The sequence below is a fragment of the Octodon degus genome, unplaced genomic scaffold (genome assembly GCF_000260255.1).
Source record: "Octodon degus isolate 3935 unplaced genomic scaffold, OctDeg1.0 scaffold00070, whole genome shotgun sequence".
Lineage (NCBI taxonomy): Eukaryota > Metazoa > Chordata > Mammalia > Rodentia > Octodontidae > Octodon > Octodon degus.
Window position 1 is genome coordinate 3,987,410 of NW_004524646.1, and position 22,206 is coordinate 4,009,615.

The following is a 22,206-nucleotide window of genomic DNA, read 5'->3' on the forward strand; positions in this document are numbered from 1 at the left end:
TAAGAATTAGAAAAGAAGAGGATTAGAGAGGGTAGCCGGGAGGGTGAACATGATCAGTATACAATCTGTACATGTACAGAAATCTCATGTCAAAATCAACTTGTTTGTTCAATTAATACATGTTAATAAAAGTAAAAGGGACAAAACTCATTATTCATAGGCAAAGTGACTATCAGAATAATCCAAAAGACTCTACGAAGTATAGAAAATAAGAGAATTTTTAAAATAATAAGATAATTTTATAAGCCTTGTGGATATATTCAAAACTAAATTATATTTTAACAAATTAACAACAAAGGATAGTGGACTTTTTAAAAGATGCAATTAATGGGGCAACAAAAATACAAGATTTTTAGCAATGAATCTAGACACAGATGTGTAAGAATTGTTTGGATAAAAACGCTAATATCTGATTGAAAGATATTAAATAAGGCCTTTAAAAGAGGGTTAGTGTTCAAGGATACAAAGGATCAATAAAATAAAAATGTCAGCTCTCTCCAAACTTCCTAAAGCTAGAAACTCAGTGCAATTACAACCAAAATCTCAAGAGGGTTTTCAAGGTACTTAGCTCAAGAATCATGACACTTCTAAAGAAGACAGAAAAAACATGTTTTATCAGTTGATAAGATGAATGATAAAGCTATAAAAATTAACACTGAATGAGACTGGTACACTTATGGACAATGCAAAAGATAAAAAACAACCCAGAAAGATTGAAAACCTCTCTGGACATTGGTAGGCAAGATAGAGGCATCACAGAGCCACGGGGAAAGGCGAGGCTAGTCAACAAAGGTGTTGGGGGGACTGGAGATAACCTTAGGAAAGGAGGTGAAACCCAGTCTGTTGTCTCACCATATACACAAACTCCAAATGGCTTCAATTTGTACAGTGAGCCAAAGTCTTCACATTTGTAAAAGACCAAAATAGAAAATATATTCATAATCTAAGAGCAGGAAAAAATTTCCCAAACAGCCTAACCCAAAGACACTAACTATAAAAAAGAAATGTTTACAAACTCAACTGTGTCAAAATTGAGAACAACCATTGCTCAAAACTGCCATAAAGACACTAGAAAGATGCGACGAGTTGGGAGAAGATAGTGATAATCTATGTCACTTTAAAAGGAACAAAATCTAAAAATATAAAGAATTCATTCAAAGCACAACTATATAAATGAAAGAAAGCTCAAAAGAAAAATAGACAAAAGACAATTTCATGAAGGGGAAAACAAATTACCAATAATTTTATTAAAGATAATTAACTTCATTTGTAAGCTGGGAAGCACTACTAAGAACACAGGCCAGGGAAACATTTTACAGCCATTAGACTGGGAGAAATTAAGAAGTTTGTCAATGCCAAGTGCTGGTAAAATTGTGGGTCTAAATAAATCTGCATGTATTGCTGATTGCAGTGTAAACTGGTACAACTCTTTTGGTAAACAGGAAAGCATTATTTTGTAAAGCTGACATCACTGTATCATACTGCCCACCAGTATGGCACCCAGAATATTGAAGCATCATTCGTTCTCTGACACAGTTAAAAAAAAAAAAAAAACGACTACACTAAAAACAACCCAATCTCTTCTGACAAAGGAATGAATCAATAAACTGTGGTAGAGTCTAGTCTCCCAGTGGAAAAGTATACAAAGACAAAACTAAACTATAGCCACATTCAACACCATAGATGGGAATCTTAGGAATACGATGTTAAAAGAAATACTCAAGCCTCAGAAGACCTTGGGAGGGGCAGAGGCTGCAAATGTGAACTGTGCGCTGCTTCACCAGCACAAGTACTAAGGTCAGGGGCCGGCTCCTCATGCATGCTGTTAATAGACCTTTTTCCATCTGTGTGAGTTATATCCAATTTGTGTATGTTTCGAATATTGTGAAAATCCTTTAATGGTTTACCAGATTTACTGAGAGAGATGAAACAGCTACATCATACTCCAATAAATATAATGGGGCAATTTTTTAAAAATGTTCTGGAATATTTATTTCTGCATGTTTTTTCTGGGTGCTGAAGACTGTACCACATTACTATTAACTCTGTGAGGCAAGCAGAGTAGAAAGTATCATTTTCACTTTACAAAAAAGGAAATCGGGGTTCACGATCACAAAGCTGCTGAGGGGCAGAGCTGAGGTCAGGCCCACATATACTGTCCCTGTCTCTGAGATCTTTCAGTGGTTGCTTCTACCTTCAGCATTTGTAGGAAAAACTTTAGTGTATTTTGGGGTGCCTCAGTACTGAGCACTCAGCATGATTCGTCTCCTTTTTCAGAAAAGCATTATTCCATTGTTTAAGATTTTCTTTCTCAATCACAGCCAGGGTTATACTCCTGGGCAACCATCCAGTTCAAAGGTTCTTAGACACTAGCTTATACTTTGTACATGACCAGCAGGGCTTTTTCCCTTGAGGGCACAAGTTATCCTAATAAAGTTTTTCTTAGGAAATTTATGGCTACATACAGCTATGCATTTGGCTTAATGGATACTAAATAATGTCACATACTTTAAAGAAAAGGCCAGTCTCAAAATTTGCTATAACAAAAGGGCCTGGAGACAAAGAAGGACCAACAGCTCTGTACTGTGAGTGGAGCCAACAAATTCACACAGCCAGGGCCACCACCTCATTGAGAAAAATGGGGTCAGTTACAGGCAGGTGTGTTGATGTGCAGGAACGGAGACGATGACCTTTCCATGTGGTAATATTCTACCGGTATTTTCTTTTTTATTTTTAAAATGTTTCTCCCTAAGGGCAGGAGAAAGACAAAGACAGCAGCACAGAAGAAGTTAAGCCAGATACTAGGTATTTTTTCCTTGATTCCAAGCTTGGTAACAGTTTTATGTTTCTATGAAGAGATTCATATGGTCATCTTCTGGGTGATTTTTAATGAAAGGGTGAGTTTGTGGTCTTTGACAATTAGTAGGCAGCAGGTACCTGCCTACCCAAGGAGAGGTGAGTAGCACAGGTGGTGGCTCTGTGTCCCTTCCTTTTTTTTTTTTTTTACTGGACATCAGTCCCTGGTGTCACAGAAGTGTGTGTGTGGCTGAATCAGCTAGTAAACACATCCTTTGTTATCTTCCCAGCCCTGGTGGCCCAGAACAAACTTCCGGTACTCCTGTTTCGTTTGTTTCTCATGCTCATGTGGCATCCTAACGTCCCTCATTTGGTAAGAGCAACCCAACCTATTTTGAGGAACCACTTCCTGGCGCTTGCAGCCCATAAACTCCAGTTACTTTAGTTCTGCTACTGCCTGCATAGGTGGATTTGTGATGCAGGGTTATTAAACCAAAGCCCCTTAGTTTGTTGATCACAGGGATGAGCTCAGGAATGAACATGGCTACGGGAGCCTGACCACGTCCTCTTTCAAGTACTCTGGGATTGAGACAGTTTCACTGAGTTGCTAAAGTGGTCACATAAAACCCTGAGCTTCTAGAAACCATGCCTGAAATAGCTTCATCTGAAGAGGAAGAGGCCTCTGTACTGAAGATAGGGAAGGAGAAAACTCAAGACTGAATAGCAGTGCTTAAGCCTCTGGATCCTGCCTTGTTGGAGCTAGCTCTACTCCTGGACTTTTTAATTATGGAAAAGAACAAGTTATGCCTGCGATTTTTTTGTTCCTTTGCTACTTTGCTTAACCCACTTTGAGCAAGATTTCTGTCCCTTGTAAACAAATAGTCCTGATCACCAATGCATCAAACTGAATCAAACTTGCCCACTGCTTTATTGAATCAGACGTCTAAGGCTTTCACTTCGTCAAAAGCCAAAACACTCATGGTAACTAATGAATGTGTTTTATTTTAGAAGTCTATATGGAGAAACCTACTCTGTGTTCCTAGAAATCTCTGCAGAATGCCACAGTCTGAAGTTGTCCTTGTTAACCATGGTCACGTTGAGCTCACACAGAACATGACAGATATCTTTTAAGAACGCTGGCATGAGCAGAGGTAATTGGCCCAAAGACACAGGTATCTGAAGCTCCTGCCAATCACCTACAGAACTGAAGGGGTCAATCCTTGGAATCCTATCATGTGCCAGTATAGAATCTCAGATCTAAAGTAAAGCTGGAGGCAACAAGTGAGGAGATAGAGGCATTAACATTCTCATTGTTACCAAAGATGAGGGATCTGCCCTAAGTGACAGCACAAACTCTATATTCTGCACACCATTCTGGAACAAAGTGTTTTTAAGCTATGAGCATTTTTTCAAAGTTAGCCTTCCAAAGGCCAGCTATTTCTGCAGTGTCAGGCTTTCTGGAGTGCATGGCTCTGGATTCATGGGAAGGAACCCAAGCTCTGCTGAGATTGCTTCCACTTCTCTCCAGCAGACCTGGACATTCAGCCAGGAAGGAGGGTGAGAGGGTGGGGTGGTGGTAAGTAGGGGGAGGCAGAAGGTCTCTGGGTTGGGGGGAATAGTCATAGCACTGGCCAACAGAATTCCATTATTTAAGAAGTGATTGAAGAATTTCTTCAAAACTGGCCCAAAGAGTCATTCTGTTTGAACTCTGGGGATTTAAGAATGTTGAACACCCAGTGTGCAGATTTTTCTGCTGACCCGCTACGGTCAAAGAGGGTGAAAGGATGGAAAGAGTTTCTTTTCCTTATAAATTCAGTAGCTCAGCTCTGTTGATGAGTGCAAAGAATCCAAGGAAAGCCTTGTTGCTGTTGTTGATTTCTAACTGCCTCATCTTCCTGTTTACCCAGCACTTATTACTCAACTTTCTTGGACACCAGGTCCTTTAATAAGCCAGGAAAGATTACAGACCACTCTCTGTGTGATAGAAGAAATGAGGGACAGGAGAAAGACACAAAGATAACCAAGAGGGGAGGCTTTGGTGAGTAGAGAACACAGACACATTTCTAAGTCTAAGAAGACGTGGTGATAAATGCCCCAGGAGAGGTACCAGGAAAGCATTTTGGATACCCAGTGTCTGGGAAGGTTACAATGGACTTGAGATGGGGACAGGAAAGATCTAAGAAGACCTCCTACAAGAATCACATATGGGCTGGGCCACTAAGGATAAGGAAAAAGAATGCTGTTTACTGTGGCCCTTCTGAGCTGAGAAGAATACCTGCTGGAGGAAAAGGCCTGTGTTCTGTGATACAAGGAGAATCTTGTGCCTCCAAAATTTACATATTGAAGTTATGACCCCCAGGATCTCATAATGTGACTGTGTTTAAAGATACCTCCTCAAAGAGGTAACTAGTTAACATAGGGCCATGACAGTGGGTTTTAGTCCAATATGACCCTTCTAAGAAGAGGAAATGTGAGGACAGACGTGCAGAGGGACGATGAAGAGAAGACACAGGGAGAAGACAGCTGGCACAAGGTGAGGAGAGAGGCCAGCAATAGATCTTTCCTTTGCAGCTCCCAAAAGAACTAACCCTGCCAATCCCTCAATCTTGGACTTGAAGCCTGCAGAACTGAAAACAATAAATTTCTGTCCTTGAAGCCACCCAGTCTGGCAGTCGTAGCAAACAAGAACACTGCAGGCTTCCATCGCCCTGAGCACCTCCCACGCTGTAGGCTGTGTCCCAGGATTACAGAGGAGGTTGGATGGCCCTAGCCTCCTTCTCCCTGTCTGCTCTCGGGGTTCTTGTTGACGAGACCCTATTAGTGTGCATGTGGCTCTTGGGGCTTGTTTTGGAACACCACATCCTCTTCTATGCGGTCAGTAGGCTGCCCTGGAATGTGATCCCGGCAAGTCTTCCTCCTCAAAGAGGCAGGGCCAAGTCTCACTATCTCCTGTTGTCCTAATGACTTTCTATCTTATTAACCTATTGTGGATTGTCTGGCTGCAGAAGTACCTGGGCCTCCCGGTCTACCTATTGTATCTTTGGTAGGAGATAAAGATAGCAGCCAAATTTACTCAATTTGGAACTATTTAACAAGCTCAAATATAGACAAAATAGATGAAAGCTTGTGGAGAGGATTGAGCTCAACATATCCATGTAATGGGTTGAGTAGAATTTTATGAAACTAGACTCCAGGTAAAGACCCTGAAGCCTACATTCTGAGCCCACTTTAAGACATGGAATTGAGATGTGTGATGTACATGTGCCAAATCCACAAAGGAATTGTAAACATTATGTGCTGCAAACATGTATTGAAGAAAAAGAGAAAAGAAAAAAGAAGGCAATCAAGAGATGGGGAAGGTGGGATAGGGAAAGGCAGTGGAAAAAACAAATTAAGATGTATTGTGTACATGTACCAACTCTCCACAGGAAAGTAAACATTATGCACTATGTACTTGTATTAGCAAATTAAAATTTAAAAATCCCCTTGCTGCCTCTTCCAGGATAGATGTCATGACTCTGGAGTTCTACAGCAGAAAAAAAAAATATCTAAAGAAGAATATATATCTTTTGTACCTGGGCTTACATTATTCTAAAAAAACCACAAAAAAACAAAAAACTGCTTAAAACAGGAAAGTTAACACAGGACAACAGAATCAGAGACCCTGTCCCAAGGCTGTTAATTTGTGAGTCTGTGTTGGTCACTAGTGTCCCAAATACTTCTCAAAGAATGGGGATCTGTTATGGCTTGTGTCTAGATCCCCCTGCAGCCTCATGCAGTCAGAGGCGGAGCTTTTTCAGAGGTAGTTGAATCTAGAGTGTGTGATTGATTCATGGTGCAATTCTAGGATTAAGAGTGGGTGATTACTAAGTGAGTCCGCTGATCAGTTTGCCACCGCCCTAATCCTAGTAACCTGAATACAGCATAAGGGGTGGAGAGAGGCTGGTCTTGCCCCTTGCTTGCTTTGCTACCTTCTGCCTGCCACGAGCTTTTTGTCCTCTGTGATGTCTATGCATCATGCTATCCTGCCCTGGAGTCAGCTCATTGCGTATTGAAACCTCTACAAGCTGGGGGCTAAATAACCACTTCTCTGTTTGACTTTGGCTGTTAGGTATTTTGGTTTCAGCAGCAAGAGGAAGCAATCAAGACAGGATCGAAATCCTCCTTACAGGTCATCCTCAGCTCACAGCCTAGAAATGACTTAACCAAGGTCCTTCAGCTGCTGAGTCCAAACTCTCTCCAGAATACAACGTCACTGGTTAAGCATCTGGACTTTATCTCAGCTCTGCAAATGGCCTGGTAAATAGATCTTGGGCAACTTACATCAAATCCTTGATCTCTGGATTTCTCAATTGAACTATACATTTCCCTTCTTTATGAAGAGTCCTCAGGGTAGAATCAGTCACTCTCAAGAAATTTAGTGCATGGCAGCCAGATGATGTTCTTTGTAAGAGCTGGCAACCCTCCTCCTAAGCCCCCTGTGCTGGGATTCCCAAAGTCCCTCAAAGGAACCTTGCTCTTAGTGGAAGGATGAGAGGGGACCAGGAAGGCCCAAACCTGTCCCCCACCTTCCCCTGGCCACAGCAACATCTTCCAGATTTCTCTAAATACCTCAGGTTCATCTTCACTTCTCTTTTGTCAGCAAAAATAAAATTTGATGGTTAAAACCTCAGTGCAGTCTGGCAAAGTCTCAACTTTCTTCTTCTGGAACCCCAGATTGGGTGGCCTCAGATACCACATGGCTCTCCAAGTACCACTTAGAGAATTATGAGAAGTGCTCTGTGCAAGCCAGTCCTAAAACCCTAATTCACTTACCAAGAGAGTTCCCGAGACATTGAAGCAGGGGCTTGTACTGGCTTGTAGGGTTGGTTTGTTTCTGAGAACATATGCTGGGGGGTGGGGGCTTCCCACTAGCTCAGTTGTTTAAGTGACTGCTTAAACAAAGCGGTCAGGCTCATGATGTTGCAGTTTGATCCCAAGAGCCTCATGTCTTACCAGACCTGCCCTGAAGGCATCCTGAGCCAGTTTCCCGGCCAAAAAAAAAAAAAAAAAAAATCCATCCCATCTGAGAACATATGCTGCCAAGCCCAAGATCGAGGTTTCTTCTCTTGGTACCAGTCTACTGGTCACAGGAAAAATCCTGCTCTATGGTCACATCCTGGCATCCTCAACCACCCCATGGCCCCAGTCATCTGTCCTTCAATTACCTGCCATTTTTCCTGAGGGAGAGGAGAGAGGCTGCACCCACATTCCCCCCGTGCTGGTGAGTGAGGGGTGGGGTATAATTCAAGGTTGAAGCAGCACACAGAGATGTGGGAGACTTGGAGATCCAGGTTTGGCCAGATTCCTTGGGGCTGGGGCCTCCTTGACCCCACAGAATCCAATCCATTGCCTGTGATTTTATGAAAATTGTTCAAGGAATATATGATTGGTAACAACCTCACAAAAAGGCTCAAGAATGAAAAAGTTAAAGCAAAAGGTAGAGATAGTCCTGGCGAAAGAATCTATGTAGGAGGTCTGAGGTGGGGTGTTTTCTAAAAACACCTCTGACTGTAGAACTTTTATGTTTCTGCCATACTGGTTGATCTAAGAGGACTCAGCTTCACACAAAGTGGTGTTTTACTCTGCTGCCTGCTAACCCAACCCAGGTATCACACAGGCAGTTCCAGAGTTTGCTCACAACCAGACCACTTACTGTTGCAAAATCAGAGACACATATGGCTCCAGCCCCTGGTGCCCCTTTCCCAGAGGGACCTGGCAAAGTGTATACTCGTATTCATGGTTGAAAGAGGGCTTGAAGCAGGACCCGTATTCATGGTTGAAAGAGGGCTTGAAGCAGGACCCTGAGGACACAGAGGTGATATAGTTACATGGTGTTCTATCAGCCCCTAGAGCTAAGGTGAAATGTAAAATCAGTAAGCCAAGTAAAAAATCCTGTCTCCAAAAGCTACCCATCTCCAGAAGCCAGTCTTCCCCAGGCTGTCATAAAAGCCTGCATATACAGAGTACTCAGGGATGGAGGAAGGCTTAGTGCCTGTGGCCTAGCTTCTCTTGTATGGATGGAAATATGGAGTTTCAGAAGGAGAAGGAATCAGAGCACCCCTCCCCTGTGAGCTCGCTGCAGTACTATGATTAGAGATTAGATCAAGATTCCCATCAGCTGAGACTGCACATCAGAAATCTCCTTCAAAACAGATATAAACCTCAACACATTCCCCATCAAAAGCCAGTGCTTTCAGAATAAAGCCCAAGCCAGTTGCACAGCACTCAGGGACCCCACAGCCTAATCCCAACCAACCTACTGAGTCTCACCACTCAGTCCGTGCCTGCCTACACCCAACTGGTGTCCAAGATGCAGGCGTAGTGGGCAGGTGACCAATGGGCTTACAGGCAGAGTGGGACCTCATCACTATTACTCAACATGCCATGAACTTTCTTGCTTCCCTTCCTTTGCTTATGCTATTTCCCACCCAGAATGCTCTTCCTCTGTCTCCACCACGAAAATCCTACTTAGTCCTGCAAAGACTTACTTAAAGGCTAGCATGCCCATCCCCAGGGCAGAATGCCCTCAGCTATAGGAGTGTCCTGAGTGCTGCTAGAGCACCTGGCACACTGCTCTCATTGGTCCCCCCTCACCCTCCAGCTCCGGGAAAGATTCCCATTAGTTCTGTGCACATAGCCCTCTCCACCCACCTCACATCTGCTCAGCTGGGAGATCCCTAGGGCAGGGTCCGTGTCTTATTCATTCTTAGTACTTGGCAGAGCCTGTCACAGAGAAATGCTCAGTGGATATCTGTTAAATCAAACAGACACACAGATGGGAAACACGTGTCCTTCTGGAAAATGTCTGTGACCACTCTAGCCCGGGCCAGTTGAGCACTTCATACCTACTTTTTCTGGAGTCCCATGTCATTGAACTACCGTTCGTTACTTATGCACTGAGTTCCACAATTTCTAGCAGCTCACCTGAGTTGACAGCAGATCACGAACTCCACTGAGCAGTGAAGATGTCTGATGAACCCTTTGCATCAAAATGTACACCTTGATGGATAAATAGTAAAGAACAGATGCATTCCACCAATGACAATAAGTCAGTTTATATGGGCAGTTGCATCTGAGATACAATTAATTGCTCTTTCTGCACGGAAAGGTGAGCTTTGTGTAGCTTTTTTCTCTAATTCATGAACACTTATCCAGTATAGAAATACAATAGAGAGCAAAGCAGAAAGTTCCTGCTGGGCAGAGAGGTTAAAGAATTACGAACGTCTTTTTACTACAGCTAGGGAGCATGCACTCGAAGGTGAGTCCAGAATGCTTTGGCCACTCCTAAGCTTGCTCTGAGCTTGCTGGTCACCCTTGGAGATCTGTCCCATAATGCTCCTGGTCATAGCAGCCCTAGAGGATGGCCACCTCTCATTCAGCTCAGACACAGAAAACAAAGGATTTGTCTTTGTTCTCAACAGAAATGAAACAGAGGCTGGGATTGTTGTGTCTTTGCCTTGTTTCATATCAGCCTCTCTCTGATTATTAGCCCCCTCCTATGGGAACTGTGGGGGATGCCAATTTCATGCTGATTCCGGATGCAGAGTCTGTGCTGTCTGACCTCACCAATTCCTGGGGGATGTGTAAAGACCTGTGAAATATGTGGAGCCATAAATCAACTGTGGCTGGGATTCTGCAAATGCTTTAGCCTGAGGGAGAGTTAGACGGCACTGACCTAGCCCCCAAGCATTACTGCTTCCTCTGCCCCAGGGCGGCAGCTGTCCCTGAAGTCTGTGCACTCTGGCTGCCTGAGGCAGGGCCCAGCCTGGTTGTCCCCATCTCCCCTCTAGCCTGGTTTGGACAAGCTGGAGGGAAGTGGGAGGTCAGTCCTTGACATCTTGTCTGCTGTCTGAGGCTCTCTGGAGGGAAGGAATCCTGTGAATGTCCTTTCTCTGCCAGCCCCTAGGGAGATAGCCCAAGACCCTTCCCCAAACATGCTCCTCTGTGTCCAAGACAAACAGCAGCTTCACATTAGCTCTTGGAACCCTGGGGGCACCAGTGGCATGCGATCCAATGACTGGCTCCTTCTGGAGGTGTGTGCAGAGCTGCCCTGGTTGGTGGTGGACACCTGGGGCCAGTCTCATCCAGACAGGAAAACAAAGCTTTTGCTCCAAGATGTGGAGGGCACAGAGCCCCACAGGGTATGCCCTTAGGGACAAGACAGTGGAGGTGGGTCTCTGGGAGTTTGCTGGACCTGAAGGTTCATCCCTGGCATCGTTTCCCATCAGCCCTTGAACCAAGCTGTACACTTAATTCTGTTCAACACTCACTTCACATCAGTAGTGTTTGGCACTAGGCCCAGTGTGGGCTGGATATAGTGACTGTCTTGGCTGTCATGGTGCCCTCTCAGCATGCAGCACAGTGTGAGAGGTCCATGGGGTGCACTTCAAGTTCAGGGTGAGAGAGCCACAGAGGAAAGGAGTGAAGTCCCCACCACTTGCCTGCACCCACATTCTCTCCTTTTGTCCTTCCTTTCTTTTCTCCTTCTTTCCTCTCTCCATCCTTCCCTTTTTCCCTTCCTTTTCCTTCCTTCCTTCCTTCCTTCCTTCCTTCCTTCCTTCCTTCCTTCCTTCCTTCCTTCTTTTCTTCCTTTCCTCCATCTCTCCTTCCTTCCTTTCTTCCTCTTAATAGTTACCCATTGAGTGCTCACTCTGCCATGAGGATGAACAGCTCATGCTAATGCCATGCCTGCATTCCAAGACTCCCCCACCAGGCAGACCACCCCTTTCTCCTAAAGGTTCCTATACCCATCCCCACCCACCTACCGAGTAGAAAGGGTGCGAGCAAGTGGGCACCTGCCCACAAACCCCTGTGCTGCCTAAAGCCCAGGCCTTTCTGCCTCCATGTTCAAGGCTGGGGCTGACTTCCAGGAGAAGGTGTCTGATGAGGGACTGGCCCACCAAACCAGCACCCCTCAGCCATGTCCTGTGGGCCTGGGCACATGTGGCCCATGCACCCCATGGGTCCAGAGAGGTTGACAGCCCAAAGGAGAGGAGAAAAATGTTCTTTTTTGACTCCCAGAGGCCCCCCACCAAACCTCAAAATCTGTCTCTGGCCCCAGTGAGGTCTAAGCAGAGATAGACGGAGAAATCCCATCATGCCCTTCTTGATGACATTTCTTCAATAATAGACAGCACATGGTCCCATAAGATCACATCGCCTGGTGATGCCAACATCATCTTGCACTGTGATATTCTCACAACGACAAAATCACCTAACAATGCGTTTTCAGGCCTTAACCCTGCAGCTCAGTAACACAGGACTCTATCAGCGCATGATCCAGCTCCTTCCCTTCCACCTCAGTGCTCCCTCCCAAATCTCCCCATCGAGAATAAGGAGCCAACACGTGCCTACCACGTGTCTGACCTGTGACTGGGCAGACATTGCTAAGATGCAAGGTGGAGTTGCTGTTGTTACAATATGAAGAGCTGCAAGCTTCAGGAACAGATGGGTGGGAGAGAGAGTAACATTGCTTAAGGGGTGCAGACCAGACCCTCAGATATGCAGTGCATCCTTCACTAAACATCAAAGCAGCCTACAAGGTAAGTACTGTACCCTGTCTTACAGTTAAATGCTCAAAGGGTTTGAAGCTATAACCCAGACAATGTGCAGGGATGGGATTGAAGCACAAGTGCAGGTGAGTCTGAAAGCCCACACTCCACCAGGTGTGGTGGTGCAGGCCTGGAATCCCAGCACTAGGGAGGCTGGGGCAGGCAGACTGCCATAAGGTTGAGGCCAGCCTGAACAACACAACGAGACCTTGCCTCAAAAAACCCCTACATAAACAAACAGACAAATAAATAAACCCCATACTCTGTTCACGACATTGGGCTGTCTCCCAGTGTTCCCTGGTGGAATAAAACACTCACTCTAGGACCTTTGAGAAAGAAAGACTCTTTTCCTAATGGTGGGAGTTACGATGTGGATCTGTCAGGTGAAGTTGTTGCTTGCAGCATCAGACATGACTGCTAATTTATTATCTTCATGCACATTCTACCTGAAACAAATGGTTTTCACTCACATGATATTTTTAGTTCCTTACTTCATTCCCGACAGTACAAAGAGATCCCAAATCACTGTTTATTGCACCCCTGCTGGGGTGCAAGGAGGACTCACAGGTGCCTCACACCCAGTCTACCATGTGGGTGAGCGCCAGGGAAAACATGGACGTTAGCTGCTGATTCACATAAGCAATCTGCTTCTAGATTTCACCAATGCTATATTCAATCTACTACAGAAAAAGGATGTTTGAAGAGAAATCTAAGATGAGAGTTAAAAACAAAAGACAGGTTACAATCACATGCTCCAGTTCAGTACATTTAGAAATACTGTCCTAAACCAGTGATGGTGGCATATATCTGTGTCCCCAGGTACTCATGAGCCTGATTAAGAGGATCTTTTGGGTCTAGAAATTTGAAATCAGCCTGGGATGAGCATAAAAAGACAGAGAGAGAGAGAGAGAGAGAGAGAGAGAGAGAGAGAGAGAGAGAGAGAGACTGAGAGAGAAACAGAGATACAGAGACACAGAGACACAAAGACACAGAGACAGAGACAGACAGAACTAGATCCAGAAAGACACAGAGACAGAGAGGCAGAGATAAGAAAGGGGAAGAGAAAGGGAGGGAGGGAAGGAGAGAGAGACAGACAGGGACAGAGAGAGGGAGGGAGGGGGGAGAAAGAGAGAGAGAGAGACAGAGATAGAGACAGAGACAGAGACAGAGAGAGAAATCATAGCATGTCCTTCCCATTGGTTTAGAATACATAAGGCTCAAGGATCTTCTTGAATTTGACCCAGAATGAGATTATTTGCTATTTGGCAGGAGACAGCCACCTCCTGTCCCCCACCAGGTATCTTCCACAGACCTGGTAAAGCACCTAACATTCTGAGAAGCATCAGAGGCAGAGCTGAAAGTACTGGTGTTAAAAGTCCACATTTGATCTCTCCTTTTGCAACACTATTTCTTTTTCTCACACAACTAATTCCAGTGTGGAACACAATTAAAAGAAACATGACCAGACTAAGGGACATAAGATAAGAGCCAAGAAAAACTTGTAGGTCATTGAGAAAATTGCCATGCTAGGCACCAGGGACGTGACAGAGGGCCACGAACTTTCCATTTGAAGGTCCCCACCCAATACATGAGCCCAGGCGGAGTACTGGACCTCACCACGGACCAGCTCTGATGAGCAAAGCCAGCTGCAGCTGGGGTGGGAAGGACTTTCTCATAAATAGAGAATTGGCATCCGCCCAGTGGAAGATGTCACTGAGCATGCGCACTGCTTGAAACACATGTGGAGAAGAGCCACATGGCCTGAGCAGTCCAGGTGAGGAGTGAAGAGGAAATCCAGACCGTCTGGACACAGGCATTCTGTTCCCTAAAGCTTGGGAAGATTTAGGGTAGCACAACGTTCAGGAGCTGGAAGGGGTGTGAGAAATCATCTGGTGGCGACACTTTTCTGCACCATAAACCTGTCCCACAGATGTGTGACGCTTATGGGCGAAGCTCCTTCCAGAACAATCCTTCTAATACATAGAAATGAAAGTTGTTAGATTACCAAGGAACCAACCATACTGACAGGAAATTATCAAAATATTTTTTAAAATAAATGTGCTGTATACATCTTTACCAGCACACGAAATAACAAGATGATGCATTAGATCTGATATCTTCTGCAACTCTGAAGTAGGGACAAGCATGAGTGATGTTTCAGAGTAATTCAAACTAGTTGCCATAGCAGCCATAGTAAATGTGAAGGGTTCTCATTCATGTGTCACAGGTCCTGCCGCCAGTCAGGAGTTGTGTTGCCTACATAATAGGGAGGGATGCTAAATTTCAATGAGAAGCTGTTGGGGGAGTGGTGGATAGGCCCCCTGCTTTATAACTACAGCCCTGGATGAGATCCCCCAATACAATACCATCCCCTCTCTCTATCCCTCTTCTATAGATGGCAACACTTAGGTCAGAAAGTTCAAATAACTTTCTTAATGCCACACAGCCAATAAATGGCAAATCCGGGCCCAACTCCCAGTCCTTACTGAGATCTTTCCTGTTCCCTTTACCTCTCCAGCGTGCTCCCCCAAATTAGGCTTTAAAATTCCTCTTGGTGTTTTGTTTTTAAATGAAAATAATGTACCCTTACAAATTCAAACAATATAGGAATTACATGTAAAAAATATAGTTTCTCTCTTTATTTTTTAAAAATTTATTTATTTGGAGGCTGGGGAGATGGCTCAGTGGAATAAGTGCTTCCCTGGCAAGCACAAGGGCCTAAGTTCAGTCCTCAGTTCTGAAAAAATAAAATAAAATAAAATAAAATTTATTTATTTGGTATAGGGTTTTGCTATGCAGCTCCAACTCACAGGGACCCTCCTGTCTCAGCCTCCCCAGAGCTTGGATTACAGGCATGTGCCACCATGCCCAGTTTTGGTGGCCTGCACAGCATACCTGGGGTCCTGGGCCAGCAGGGCATGCAGTACTGGTGATAAAACCCAGGTCCTTGCGCATGCCAGGCAGGAACTTAGACCACTGAGCTATCTCCCCAGCCCCTATCTTTCTTTAAATACAGTTCCCTCTGAGAACAGATGGGTGAGGGCCTTGGACCCACAGGATGGCAACATTGCTACTGGGGGGACCTCAGACCCCCTAGACCTCTGAAGTAGGAATCTGCATTTCCCACTGAATGACATGACTTCTTGGAGTCATTCTCCGCTGAAGTCTCCTTGGAAGCACGAGCTATCCCAACTCCCACTGCTCAAATGCGGAGAATTCAACCCTAAACCCTCTAAAGATGTGTGTTGTTAAATCTAATTCTCAAGTGAAAGAATGAACAGTAACCAAAGAACAGTCTAGAGACTAGAGGAGGGGTGATAAGAGGAGATATATCAAAGTAGGATGACAAGATTTGAAGTGACATAATAACCACAGTTAACTTATTAAGCCTTGAGCATAAGCCAGCCTTAGGTTGCACAATTTACATACATTATGCCATTTAATTCTCAAAATAGTTGGTACCATCGTCCATATTCACAGATGGAAAAACAGGTCTAAGGACAGCAAACCACTCGCTTCCTATTCCAGTCCATGACAGCGAAAGACTGAAGCAAGATGTAGATGCCAGGGAGGGGGCTGCCTGCCCACAAACGAGCTTGTTGGGACCAGTCCAATGATAGGTGGGCAAAGCCACCTTCAGAGTCCTTAGGTTTCTTTGCCTCCCCAGGCCTGTTTGGTCCCAAAGCCCTTGGCAGGGAAAAAGACCCAATCCCTCAGCTTCACACATTTTCCTCTGGGTCAGCCTAAGGGCTGGGTTTCAGATTACAGCCAAAACTTGAAGTCTATATGAAAACTAAAGAAATAAAGTGAAGGCCACCCATGCCTCCCTCATCTTGCTAACCACAGAGCTGCCGCACTGGGGCTGAGGTTTCTACATGCTCTTGGCCTTGTCTTACCCGCTTGGAACAAATGCCACATCGGGCTCGCTTCCCGTGGTGGTGTTGTTTCACAACTTAAATAAACTCAAACTTTGCTGGCATTTCAGTGAAAATTATAAGTAAAGTCTCCTCAAGACTTCAAAGGCTGGTAATTTTGTTTGTACCCAGTGCATTTTTAGGTCATTTTGAAGGATGAAGGTTTTTCAGCACATTTTTGGGTTCTGCGAGCTCTTCTACCGGTTATTATCCAACAGCCTGCTCCACAAATCTACCCAGTCAACATTCACTGGGGAGTATTTTGCGTAGACACCCAGCATGGGGTTTTCCATTATTATCTATGAGGCAGGCATTAGTACACCCATTTCACACATGAAGAAACAGAGCCCCAGATCTTACAGGTAGGAAGAAGCAACAGCAAGGTAAAAATGAGGGCCTACCTGATTTCTAAGTTGCATCTCCTTTCAACATAGACGTCTTCCTATCTCCACCTTCTTTGTGGACCATCTGAGAGGCTGCCTTGTGTTTCAGCTGCCTGCCTTGTAGCTAATGTCCCTTCCTTGAACATAAATTCTGAAGGGAGCCCCATGGCCCCTGCTTTGTGCCTAGGCAGGAGCCTGGAGCCTCCAAGGGGCTATATGAGCATCGACTGGTTCGATAGTCACCAATTTTCATGAAAAATATCTCTAAAAAAGCCTCAGGCTGACTCCATCCAAAAGGACGTGTGTGTGTGTTGCTTTCTGCCTGGTAGGTGCCTGATCACCAAGAGAAATCCCTGGCCCAACATGAGAAGAAAGGTACTGCTCCTAATTCCACAAATGGCCAGAAGAATTTCTGCAGCTCCTAATGGGGTGAGCTGCAAAACATTTCATGAGCCTCAGTACCTGGTAGAATCGCTAAGTTGGCTCTTGCACCAAGTTGGTTCACAAAGCCTGGAACTTGCATGTCTACCCAGAGAGATGACACATTAAGCTCCAAAGTGGAGCAGCATTCAGGGACAAGTGGCAGCTGCATCCAGGGATCTTGCTTTCAGAGGCAGCATGTGGGAAGGGAAGGTCTCTGAGTGTGGGCATTTTAGCTGTACCCCCCACCACAATACACTTTGAGCATCAACACTGCTAACCCCATGCTATCCTTCTCACGGTGGCTACGGGACCATCTTTGGACTCTTTGTGCATGTTTGACTTTGTGTGTGTGTCTTGCTTGGTGACATTCCCCTCCAGCAGCCCTGCCGTCTTTGTCAGTGAATAGTGTCTGTCTGGGTCCCTATCCAGATCTCCCAACTGTCAAGGCTCCAGGTGACACATTCCACCCAGGCCTGACTGCCATCACTCTTGTGCAGCTGAGCAGTCTCAAGCCAAGCTGCCAGTCTTCTTAATGACACAAAACATTGTTGGCTCATGGGCTGTGATTCTTGGGTCTCAGTTCCCCCTGTCTGTCAAAGTGTTCCAAATATTCCTGTTTTACATCTAGGTGATTGAGGACACAAACTTTACATCCAGTGTTGTTTCAGAGGGAATGAGGTCTAGTTACCTCCTGAGTCGAACCTAAAATGGAGAACTGCAAAAGCAAACTCCAAGGTCCTGGGAACTGAGAGCTCTGCCCAGCTCACAGGTACAGAGCACAATCTGATTTGGGCACAGCACATAAGCTGCAGTGAAAGGGGGACGTTTTCCTTTCCCAAAGCAGACTCTCACTCATTGTGGAAATGGAGAGGGCAGGAGACCAAGGATGCAACTATGAAGCATTTTTCCCTCAAAATTAAATCTGAATGGGATCAAGTGTCTAGGCTTATTACCAGTGTACAGAACCATAAAGGAGACGGATGAGTAGGTTGTACACCATGACCACTATGCCATCAGCAAAATCTCAAATAGGAGAAATTCTCCAGACAAGCAACTCCGCATCCTCCATGAAGGGGTAGTGAGGGACATAAGGCAGTTGGAGTGACAAGTTAAGACTTGGCCACCAAGACAAATGATAGATCTATGCAGATACGCTTCAAATAAACTGAGGGAAAAAGGCATTTATGAGACAATCAGGGAAATCTGGATAACAGTTGGATATGTAATAATGAAAAAAGAATCTTATTGACTTTTATTGGTTTCTGGTAAAGAATCTTTAACTTTCAGATTTAAGGATGAAAGGGTTTGCTATTAATTAGCGTGCTAGATAGATGATAAAGAAGAATAAGATTGGAACTATGCCAATCACTTGGGCAATAAATAGGTAAATGTGCAGTATATCCTCTCTGTTTTGCCTTGCTCAAAATTTTACAGAAGAAAAATTTTCCCTAGGAAGTGACAACCTTCTGGTAACACTGGCTTTAGCACCAAGTCCCTGAGAATCTGTGAATAAACATTTACCTCTGAGCCTCAGTTTCCTCACCCAGAGCCTAAGTGTTTCAAGTCCTGGACTGGCCTCTCATTCTCTTGTGACCTTGCACAGGTTTTAACTCCTTTGTGCTTTCATTTCCACATGGGTACCAGAGCAGTAACAATCGTCCTCCCGGGTAGGGTTGCGGGGTATGGGTGGGGGGCTAATGGCATTTATTCCGCACAGTTTTTGGCACAGAAACACTATGTGTAAGTTTAGTATTAATTCTACCAAATTATTATTTGTGACTTTTTATTTTTTCTTTTGTTGAAAAGGAGAAGGCCCCTTTGGAGACAATTTCTTCCTCCAATAAGCGAAGCTTTAGAAGTATCTTTCAGCTCTCCTCAGCTTACACACTGCTCAATTGCTGCTTCTCACCTCAGAGCTATACTCTGGGAAACATCACCTTCTCTTTCTTGGGGTAGAAAGAAAGTAGCTCTAGGTTCAGCTTCCTGTCTTTTCCCACCCATTCTGTCTCACTTTCTGGCTCCTCTGCAGTCACTGCAGCCTCCTTGTCCAGCTCTAGTGCCCAGAAGGCATTGGGTAGCAAGAGCGTCCCTTCCCTTCCCACTCCTTCTCTAGCTCTCAGACCCTGACGCCACCTCCTGTGATGGTGACAGGACCCTGGTGGGTAGATTTGAAAGGACTCTGAAAGTCAGGAAGCCACGGGGTGGAGAGAAGGGAAATCAGAAGGAACCCATACTCAAGAATGCATAATGCTGAACATTTTGGAAATAGATGGGCCTGGTGCCAGTCCTTGCAGGGTGCCTAAATTGTATTCTTCGTACAAAACAGCCATTATGAAGGCTCTGCACTTCCCATGTGACAGGTTCAGAGTCTCAAGTGGTATGATGTCAAGGGACCAGGGAATGACTAGTTTTCCCAGCCATGTCCTCAGGGTCAAGGCCTGGACTCCTGTAGGTATGTGGAAGAGAAGTGTGCTCCGGGGAGCTCCAAGGCAGTGCCACTGCTTACTATGTTTTGGTGGGATGGCCCGGGATAGCAGCCAGAAGCGCTACACCACGGCTAGCCAAGACTTCTTCCTGAAACGGGAGCACCTCCATTCTGTGTCACACTCCTCTCCTCAGCTTCTCATGTGGACGTGGAGGACTGATGACTCTGATTTGGTGGTCCCCACTTGACATTCCCTGAAAGTACAGCATTGCTCTTCCTCTGTTTATCTCTGCATTTTCTTTTGCTATCACAATTTTCTTTCAAATGGAAGAGGTTGCGTCATTAAGTCAGGACAATGTAACCAGCTGTTAGAAACAGCTGGACTCACTGCCAACTGGTGCAACTGCCTAACTAGTTAGAGTCCACATTGCCCTTTTCATAGAATGAAGAGACCGAAGTTGAAGATTGTTAAAAAGCCCTTGTGATTCCAATGGACTACTGTGTTGTACATCATAAAGAACTATGGTACTAGGTTTGCCACCAAAGCTGCGGGAGTACACGGCTTGATTGGGCCTCATGCTCTTTTTCCAAGTACACATCACCCTTCAAGGTACACATCACTGCTCCTCATCATATTCAGTCTGTGCCTCTGTCTCTGTCTCTGCCTGTCTGTCCTGTCTTCCTCACATGCGTGCACACACAACCATGTCCTTTGAAACTAGTAAGAAAATGGGCCAGCCAGACAGCTCGGCAGACTAAAGCATCTGCTTAGGCAGGCTCAGGGACCGGGGTTCAATCACCAGCATGCTGTGCTGGCCCCGCCACTGGGACACGCTGAGACAGTGACTGAGACAAGGCATGGTGGGAGGATCCCAGCACTTGGGAGGCTGAAAACAGGAGAATCACTATGAAGCCGATCTATGTAGTGAGATTCTGTAGACCCTGTACTAAATATATTAAAAAAGAAGAATGCACCCATCATCTTTGAGTTCAAGTATATCCAATTTTCCCAGAAGTCTGAAGGATACTTGTTTACATATCATTTAAATGTACTCAAATAGGGATGCACACTTAGGCTCATGAACATCTAGAAGTCATCATCAACGATCTTTGTGATTGTTGGTTATATCTGATGTTTTGGAGTTCTCAAGCCAACAAAAATTCCACTAAGAGAACCAGTGTTCTCCCACACTACCAAAGTGTAGGAAGAAAATATTAGAACTTCGGTTTATATTTATGTTTGTCACATCCTTTTAAACAATCTATTATGAATGGTTTATATTATTCAAACCATATAACAGGATATGTTTGCCAGTTATAAATATGTATCAAGTAGGGATGTCAGGGAGGCTAGAAAAAATTTGGCAGATGGTTGCAAGATCCAAAAAGTTGAGAGCCTTCCCCCCGGACTGTAGGCAGATCAAAGGTTCTAATTTGACCAGAGCCAAAAGGAGAAGAAGGATCCCAGGCAACACTCCCCAGGCCACACTGGCCAACACAATGGAAAGCTCCCCAGGGCACTGGGTGCACCAGTTTCTCTGGGACTCACAGCATATGGTGCCCACTTCTTAGAGGCCACATCCATGAGGCTCCTAGTGGCCAAAAGAATGTTGGATCTTGTGCAAGGAACCCACTTATTTCCAGAACGGTTGCTGTTACAGACTCTCATGGCTCCCACGGGACTACAAGTTTCTCTCCCTGTCAGCAGACAGAGCTTTGAACCTTTCTAGATCTCTCTGGGACTCATTCACCAACTTTGACCAGATAGATGCATTTGTTATTTAGCTGAGAAAATATGAGTTAGGTAGGTAAATAGAGAGATGATATGGAAGTAGAAAGCAGGAAAAGAAAGAGAAAAGTCATTTTCCGGAGAAGTGGAAAGGAAGCAGCAAACTTTTCTCCTGAGGTGGGAAAGGACCAGAGACTCGGGCTGCAAGATGAAAGTAGTGTGTAGAAAGGAGGCCACTGTCCCAGGGGAGTACTGCATGGAGCCAACACCTGTGGAGTAGAAGTGTGGATTCAGACAGCGGCTTCACCAGCACGATAGGGAGGGAGGATACAGGGCTACTCACCCACACACTGGTTGCCCTCATCCATCTGGTATCCAAAGCGGCAGACAAGAGGCCTTGAAATTGTGGGGTAGTATGCAGCTGATACTGGTGGAGCAGCTGCTGGGTATGGGCCTGAGTAGGGGTTCGAATACGGATTCGAGTAGGGCCCTCGGTTAACAGGGTTTGTCCGTGGGATGCACAGATACCCGCCGTTTTGGTTGACACACATCATGTCTCCTCGGCAGGCCTCGGGGATGGTCCGGCACTCATCGACATCTGCAGAGGCCACAGAAAGCTGAGCGTCAGTGCCCATGGGCACACTGAACACACGTCAGATAAGCAGAGCTCGGTACCAAGAGTGGCATGGGGGACTCGCACACCCTGAGCAGCCTCTGCTCCAGCCAGTGCTGGCTCACGGCAGGTGCTCCCAAACATTGGTTGAACCGAATCCAAGTGACCTTTGTCACCAAAACACCAGCCACGCAAATACCACCATCTTGATATTGACCACATCCACAAAACCCTGTGTTATCATTTGTTTCATCCATTTCTCTATATGAACCCATATTGGAAAGCCAAGCACATGCATTTTTAAAAATCTTACAAGACTATAGCCAATGA

General features: G+C 45.2%; 1 protein-coding gene across 4 annotated transcripts in view; it reads right to left on the reverse strand.

Annotated features, from left to right (window-relative positions):
• Fbln5 (fibulin 5) overlaps window positions 1-22,206 on the reverse strand; it is an 81,046-nt gene that overhangs the window by 51,071 nt on the left and 7,769 nt on the right. For all 4 annotated transcript variants that reach the window (XM_023719681.1, XM_004635142.2, XM_023719680.1 and 1 more), the window contains exon 4: window positions 21,607-21,861. In XM_023719681.1, coding sequence (XP_023575449.1) covers window positions 21,607-21,861 — 255 coding nt within the window. The remainder of the gene's footprint in view (window positions 1-21,606; window positions 21,862-22,206) is intronic.